General features: G+C 44.3%; 1 protein-coding gene across 1 annotated transcript; it reads left to right on the forward strand.

Annotated features, from left to right (window-relative positions):
- The first annotated feature begins 6,000 nt into the window (after window positions 1–6,000).
- Window positions 6,001–6,660, forward strand: LOC118630902 (60S ribosomal protein L7-like). Its single transcript, XM_036263133.1, has one exon. The coding sequence runs from the start codon at window positions 6,016–6,018 to the stop codon at window positions 6,640–6,642; it is 627 nt and encodes a 208-aa protein (XP_036119026.1). The 5' UTR covers window positions 6,001–6,015; the 3' UTR covers window positions 6,643–6,660.
- The last annotated feature ends 1,753 nt before the right edge of the window (window positions 6,661–8,413 follow it).

Here is an 8,413-nt window from a genome sequence, read left to right on the forward strand (position 1 = left end):
GCCTTCCCCCTGCCCAGCCCTGCCCGCCAGATCCCCATCCGCTCCTCACTCTGCATTCCTGTCCCCAGCTAAGGGACCCACGCTTGCTGTGGGCTGTGTGTGTGTGTGTGTGTGTGTGAGAGAGAGAGAGAGAGAGAGAGAGAGAGAGAGAGAGAGAGAGGGCGCTCACGGATCCTAGCAGCAGGAATGCGGTGATTTCATCCCGCTCACAGCGTACGGGGAGAAAGGGATGAAGGGCGGACCTGTCTCGGAGAACATGTTGACTAGGAAAGAGAATGCCCCACTTGAGGACACCAGGAAGGCTCCTGAAAGCAGGTGATATTTGAGCTGGTTCATAAAACATGGCAGTGAACACGAATTCCAGTAGATCCTTTCTGGCTGTCTTGCTTCCAGACTTTTTTTTTTTTTTTGACTTTTTTTTTTATCCCCACTCGAGGACATTTTTCCATTTTTGTTCAGATAGAGCAGGAGGGAGAGAGAGAGAGAAACATCCACGTGAAAGGGACACATTGAATAGCTGCCTCCCGCACCACCCATCCAGGGCCGGGGACAAACCGCAACCAAGGTACATGCCCTTGGTTGCAGTTTGTCCCTGGCCCTGGTTGGGCACATACCTGGGTTGCGGTTTGTCCCTGGCCCTGGTTGGGGTCGTGTGGGAAGCAACCAGTCGATGTGTCTCTCTCACATCAATGCTTCTCCCTCTCCCTTTCTCTCTCTCCCCCTCCCACTCTATCTAAACAAAAATGGAAAAATAACTGCAGGTGAGCATTAAAAAAAAAAAAGGCCAGGTGGTTCCCATAAATTGTGGGAAAGCCATAACAAAGAAAGGGGGAGACTTTTAGAGTTAATCTGGGCCAGGATATCTAGCAACAGAACTTTAAAAAAAACTTATAGACAAAGGGTATGTAAGGCAGAAACTGCCCCCCCCCCACTAGCTCTTTAGATCAGCTGAGAGCCCGTCTGTGCTTCATAGCAGATGTATAGGTTTGCTGCTTTGTTTCATTAATAAATGTGCATGCTTTAATGTTTTAATAAATTCACTTGCTGCCCTGGCCAGTTTGGCTCAGCAGTTAGAGCGTCGGCCTGTGGTCCAGAGAGACCCGGGTTCGGTTCCCGCTAAGGGCACGTACCTCGGTTGCAGTTTGCCCCGGGCCCTGGCTGGGTCATGCGGGTGGCAACCACTTGATGTGTCCCTTCACGTCGATGTTTCTCTCTCTCTCTCTCTCCCTCCCACTTTATCTGAACAAAATATCGAAAAAAATGTCCTTAGGTGAGGATAAAAATAAATAAATAAATGCACTTGCTTTAATGCTTTAATAAATTCACTGAACAAATGCAAATATTGTCTAGAGTCTCTTTTATAAATTATTTTAAATGAAAAGACAGGACTGAGGATGGGGACAGTCCACTCCCTCTGATTCAGGGGGCTGTCCAATCACATCTCTCCGATGTCTGTGAGAAGCGCATGTCACATTTTCGTCACAACTGGGCAAAGCAAGTCACACAACCAAGCCTGTTATCAGTGGGTGAAAAATATAAGCCTTTTTTTCCAGCACTGTCCAGTTTTATTAACCACTCAAGTATAGTAGCATCTGGTAAGATGGAGACAGAATTGGGACTTATCAAATTCTACTACAAAGCGATTGTAATCAAAACAGCCTGGTACTGGCATAAGAACAGGCATATAGATCAATGGAACAGAACAAAGAGCCCAAAAATCTACCCAAGCCATTACGCTCAATTAATATTTGACAAAGGAGGCAAGAGCATACAATAAAGTCTCTTCAATAAATGGTGTTGGGAAAATTGGACAGACAGATGCAAAAAAATGAAACTAGACCACCAGCTTACACCATACACAAGAATAAGCTCAAAATAGATAAAAGACTTAAATCATGAAACCATAACAATCCTAGAAGAAACCATAGGTGGTAAAATCTCAGACGTCTCACATAACGGAATTTTCACCACTACATCGCCTCTGGCAAGAAAAATAGAGGAAAGAATAAAAGTGAACAGATAGTCAGCATCTAACAATTTTTTAAAATAATTTTATTGATTTTAGAGTGAGAAAGAGAAACATCAGTTTGTTGTTCCACTTATTTATGCACTCGTTGGTTGATTCTTGTATGTGCCCTGACCAGGGATCAAACCCACAACTTTGGCACATTGGCATGATGCTCTAACCAACTGAGCCACCCTGCCAGGGGTGTCATCTAACAATTTTTTAAAAAGTGACTACAAACTCTTTTCACAAACATGTTTTCACAGAGCCAATACAATACTAGCCATTGACCCAGCACACCAAGTGAACTGAAGTACTAAAGATGTAACAAGACAATAGCTACATTAGAAAGACCTCAACATTTTAGAAAAAGAGTAAAACACTTTCCGTTTCTCCTCTTTATCCCCTAAAACAGCATCATCCAGTCTGGATCTACCGATGGTCCTACCTCAGCCTCTAGAATATTTGTCAGGAAGGCAAAAATAGAACAACGGTGGCCAGTACCGTCTGGATATTTAGGGAGGAGAAAGTCAGTTCACAGAACAAATTCCTCAGCTTCAGTCTCATCAGCAGGATCTTTGGATTCTTCCTTCTTTGGTCTTCGGCGTGCTTGTCCTTGTCTCACACGCGCTCCAGCCGCCTGTGCCTCTCGGTTCCTTGCTGGCGTCCTCTCGGGTCAGTTGCCCCTCTGCTATTTGACCTCATCGGTGTTCTCTTCTGCCACTTTCTGAAGCACTTCTTTCTCGTGCTCTCGTTTCTCAGCTGCTTCGAGACCTCAGCTTCGTGGGACTTGCATCTCTCTTCTGCAGCTTCTAATTTCTTCTGAATTTCCTCCCAGGAGAGATCCTTCTTTGGAGAGGAAAGGGGCATTCTGGGACGGGCCCTCTTGATCGAGAGCTGAGAATCCGTTCAAAGGCCTGGCCTGAGGCACGCTTCTCCAGTTCTGTCACCTGGACAGCAGAAGCAGCCGTGGTGAACAGAAGACATGTGTCTGGCGATATGTTCTACCCAATCCACGGCAAGGAAAGCCCTGCCCGGCCCGAGCTACCTGGCCACAGTGAGAAAATGTAATGAGCCTTTTATAAGAAGGATAGCAAATTGCTGGAAACTACGATATGACCTAGCACAATTTATTTATACATCTTTTATTTTTATAAGCTTTTTTCTTTATTGATTTTGAGAGAGAGGGAGAGATAGAAACATTGATGAGAGAGAACATGGAGGATTGGCCACCTCCAGCATGCACCCCCTGGGGATCGGGCCCACAACCTGGGCATGTGCCCTGACCAGGAATCGAACCAGCAACCTCTTGGTGCATGGGTCGACGCTCAATCACTAAGCCACACCAGCCAGGCTGTTTATGCATCTTTTATAATGGGATGTATGAGTACCCTAAAGTTTCCTGTTCTGACTCAATAACCGTTTTGTCTCTGAATCCAGATCAGCCTCTCATCAAGAAGCCGCTCACTAACAGCTTTTCAGCTTCAAAGGTAGGGATCCTCAGTGGATGGGCGTCTTTATTCTTGCCTCTGGCACCCTGTGAGCAGGGAGGGGCTCTAGCTCTCAATTCAGGTTAATGGGGAAAGCCTCTTCCAACAAACAGGCTGTCACTCCCCCGGAGTCAAGTCTTTTTTACTTCAGGTTGTGCCCTGCTGCCCAGCTTAAAGGCTCCCAGTTCACCATTGTAATTCACTAGTTATTAATAATAGGAAGAGGACGAAGAGGCCAGACATTATAAGCACGGTCATCTGGGGCAGCTTCAATTTACACTGCCCGGGAAACCACCAGTCCCATTTCCTGTAAATCACTGGGGGAAGAGGTCTAACAAAGGGGAAGATGGGCACATGCACAGTAAAGTTGGGGTGACGTAGGGAAGGTGCTTGGTTAGAGGGGGTGGAACCACAGCAAGTGTACAAAATCGTAGGTTAAAATCCACAAAGGAATTCTCGCTCTCCTGTTCCTTCGGCTTTGCTTCCTCCTTGCACTCGCTCATGTTCCCTCCATACCCATGTGGCCTAGAAGCCAGATGGCCCCTGGCCATGCAGACCCTACAAGCAGTAGAATGCAGCTGGGAACACAAGCTAACCTAGCCAGATGCTGGTACAGACTGTGGAAATATGGAGTGGAAACTCTCAGCAACGGCTCATAATTCTAGCTCTGCTGAAAACGAAATGAGACTTTTTCCTTGACTGGATGGAGGGAGATGGGACCTTGGAAACTCAGGATTTGATTCCACACAAATAAATATCACTCATTGTGCCAGGCAAGTCTCACATAATTCCTTTTCTCATGACATCACAAGAAGCCCACTTCCACCAGCAACAGGTGGGGACATGGAGAGCACCCCACTAACACCACCAGGACACATACAAGGCCATGGTGTCAAGTTGGAGTCTGAGATACTTTTTCCGCATCCTGATTTATGCCCAAAACTCCTAGTCATGTTACTTATAGCAACTCCCAGGTTCAGTCTTCTGTGACTCCATGTGTAAAGGAGAAAGACCTGGAGAAGCCTGTATCATACACACACAGAGGTTCTGCCACTTGACCGTGCCTGACCGGGAATGGAACCAGCGACCTCTTGGTGTATGGGTCACAGCTCAACCACTGAGCCACATGGGCCAGGCAGCCTGGCGGGCTTTTAAAGGGCAGATTCCTGGGCCCCCACTCAAGATATTCTGATTCAGATGGTTTGGAATCTGCATTGGATCCCTGGAGGCGACTGGCACGCTGAGAGTCTGCAACGTCCTGGTTCTAATGGTCTCAAAACAGGCCTGGACGTGGGCTCACTGCGAGGGCAGGTACAAGGAAATGCTATCCGGCAGGGATGAGGGTGGGCCTGCATCCCTGCACAAAGTGAGTCTGCCGACAGACCAGCTTTATGATCATGCGCCATCTGGGACCAGGGGTGCTCCTTTCTCCCCTTTCTCTTCTCCACACTTCTGAAGAGCAGTCACCAAGAAAATGACTCAATCGCCAAATCAAAAGTCCTCTTCTTCTTTTTTTTTTTTAATCTTCACCCAAGGATACTTCCCCATTATCTTCAGATACAGTGGAAGGGGGGGGGGGGGAGATGAGAGAGACACATTGACTGGTTGCCTCCCGTACAACCCAACCAGGGCTGGGGACTGAACTGCAACTGAGGCTCGTGCCCTTGACCAGAATCGAACCCACAACTCTTTGGTCCACAGGCCAACACTCTAACCACTGAGCAAAACCAGCTAGGGCCAAAAGGCCTCTTCTGAGAGTTCAGACACCTGCCCTTTTGGCGGGTGCCCCCAATTTCAGCCTATTCCTGCCAAGTTGGCACTTGATCCAGATTCTGCACAAGTGTCTAGTTCCTTTGCGGCTCAGCTCCCTGTCCTGCCTCCCACACTCCAGTCTGGAAATCCACAGGCTTTATTTCTGATCAGCTTTTAAAATTTTACAATAGATTTTTTGCTTACTATGAAAGTTATATAACTTACTGTTCAGAATTTAGAAAATGCAGAGAAGTAAAAATAAGAAAATAAAGATCATCCATAACACTACCACCCAAAGTACAGGGATTTCATACAAATAGAAATACTTCAAAATGCTGGGGTAGAAATTCCTTTATCTAACAAAACAGATTTGAAAACCAAGGCTATAGTAAGAGACAAAGAAGGACACTACAGCCCTGGCCGTGTGGCTCAGTTGATTGCAATGTCATCCTGTACACCAAAAGGTGGCGGGTTTGAGTTACAAACAGGGCATATGCCCAGGTTGCAGGTTTGATCCCTGGTCAGGGCCTGAGTGAGGGGCAACCAACTGAAGTTTCTCTCTTACTTCAATGTTTTTCTCTCTCTCTTTCTCCTTTCCTTCCTCTAAGATCAATTTTAAAAATGGATACTAGCTCTTTTCCAGCTGGAACCCTGGAGGGTGCCGAAGAGAAGGAGGAGGTCCCTGCTGTGCCAGAAACCCTTAAGAAAAAGCGAAGGAATTTCGCAGAGCTGAAGGTCAAGCGCCTGAGAAAGAAGTTTGCCGAAAAGATGCTTCAAAAGGCAAGGAGGAAGCTCATCTATGAAAAAGCTAAGCACTATCACAAGGAATCCAGACAGATGCACAGAACTGAGATTCGAATGGCTAGGATGGCAAGAAAAGATGGCAACTTCTATGTACCCGCAGAACCCAAATTGGCATTTGTCATCAGGATCAGAGGTATCAATGGTGTGAGCCCAAAGGTCCGAAAGGTGCTGCAGCTTCTTCGCCTTCGCCAGATCTTCAACGGCACCTTTGTTAAGCTCAACAAGGCTTCGATTAACATGCTGAGGATTGTGGAACTGTATATTGCATGGGGGCACCCAAATCTGAAGTCAGTAAATGAATTGATCTACAAGCGTGGTTATGGCAAAATCAACAAAAAACTAATTGCCCTGACAGATAACACATTGATTGCTCGCTCTCTTGGTAAATATGGCATCATCTGCATGGAGGATCTGATTCATGAGATTTATACTGTTGGAAAATACTTCAAAGAAGCTAACAACTTCCTGTGGCCCTTCAAATTATCTTCTCCACGAGGTGGAATGAAGAAAAAGACCACCCATTTTGTAGAAGGTGGAGATGCTGGTAACAGGGAAGACCAGATCAACAGGCTTATTAGGAGAATGAATTAAGGTTTCTACCATGGTTATTTTTATAATCTGGCCAGTTAATAAACAGCGAGTGCTTTAAATTGAAAAAAAAAATGGATACTATATAATGATACATCACATAAACACAATGAAGGATAAAAACCACATAATTATATCAATAGAAAAAGCATTTGATAAAATACAGCACTCATTTATGATAAAAATTCTCAGCAAAGTAGGAATAGAGGGATCATACATACTAAAGGCCATATATGTGACAAACCCACAGCCAACATCATATTTAATGGCCAACAACTAAAAGCATTTCCCTTACGATCAGAAATAAGACAGGGATGTTCGCTTTTACCACTCTTATTCAATATAGTATTGGAAGTCCTAGACACAGCAATCAGACAAGAAATAAAAGGCATCCAAATTGGAAAGGAGGAAGTATAACTGTCATTATTTGCAGATGACATGATTTTGTACATAGAAAACCCTATAAATTCCACCAAAAAACTAGATCCAATAAATGAATTCAACAAAGTAGGAGGATATGAAATTAATATTCAGAAATCAGTGGCATTTTTATACACCAATAATGAACTCTCAGAAAGAGAATTTTTTTTTTTTTTTATCCTCACCCAAGGATATTTTTCCATTTTTTGTACAGATAGAGTGGGAGGGAGAGAGCGGAAGGGAGAGAGAGAGAGAAACATCGACGTGAAGGGACACATCGAGTGGCTGCCACCCGCACGACCAACCAGGGCCGGGGACAAACCGCAACCGAAGTACGTGCCCTTAGCGGGAACCGAACCCGGGTCTCTCCGGACTGCAGGCCGACACTCTAACCACTGAGCCAAACTGGCCAGGGCTCAGAAAGAGAATTTAAGAAAATAATCCCCTTTACTATTGCAACAACAACAACAACAACAAAATAAGGTATCTAGGAATAAATCTAACCAAGGAGATAAAAGATCTGTACTCGAAGAAAATTATAGGAGGAAGAAACAAATAAGTAGAAACATATACCAAGTTCATGGATTGGAAGACTTAAGATCATTAAAATATCCACATTACCCAAAGCAATGTATAAATTCAATGCAATCCCTATTAAAACACCGATGGCATATTTCACAGACCTAGAACAAATATTCCAAAAATGTATATGGAACCAAAAAAAGACCCCAAACAGCCTCAGCAATCTTAAGAAAGAAGAACAAGTTGGTGGTATCACAATACCGGATAGCAAACTATACTACAAGGCCACTGTAATCAGAATAGCCTGGCACTGGCATAAGAACAGGAATATAGATCAATGAGACAGAACAGAGAGCCCAGAAATAAACCCATATCTTTATGGTCAATTAATATTTAACAAAGGAAGCAAGGGCATACAGTGGATTAGAGAGAGTTTCTTCAATAAACGGTGCTGGGAAAATTGAACATGTACATGCAAAATAGTAAAACTAGACCCAACTTACACTATACACAAGAATAAACTCAAAATGGATTAAAAGACTTAAATGTAAGTCATGAAACCATAAAAACCCTAGAAGAAAACATAGGCAGTAAAATCTCAGACGTCTCTCAGAACAATGTTTTTGCTGCTGTATCTCCTAGGGCAAGGGAAACAAAAGAAAGAATAAACCAATGCAACAGTATCAAAGTAAAAAGCTTTTGCACAGTAAAAGAAACCATCAACAAAATAAAAAGGGAACCCATTGTATGGGAGAACATATTTGCCAATGAGACATTCGATAAGGGGTTAATTTACAAAATATATAAAGAGCTCATACAACTCAACACCAGA

This window comes from Molossus molossus, unplaced genomic scaffold (assembly GCF_014108415.1).
Source record: "Molossus molossus isolate mMolMol1 unplaced genomic scaffold, mMolMol1.p scaffold_m16_p_15, whole genome shotgun sequence".
Lineage (NCBI taxonomy): Eukaryota > Metazoa > Chordata > Mammalia > Chiroptera > Molossidae > Molossus > Molossus molossus.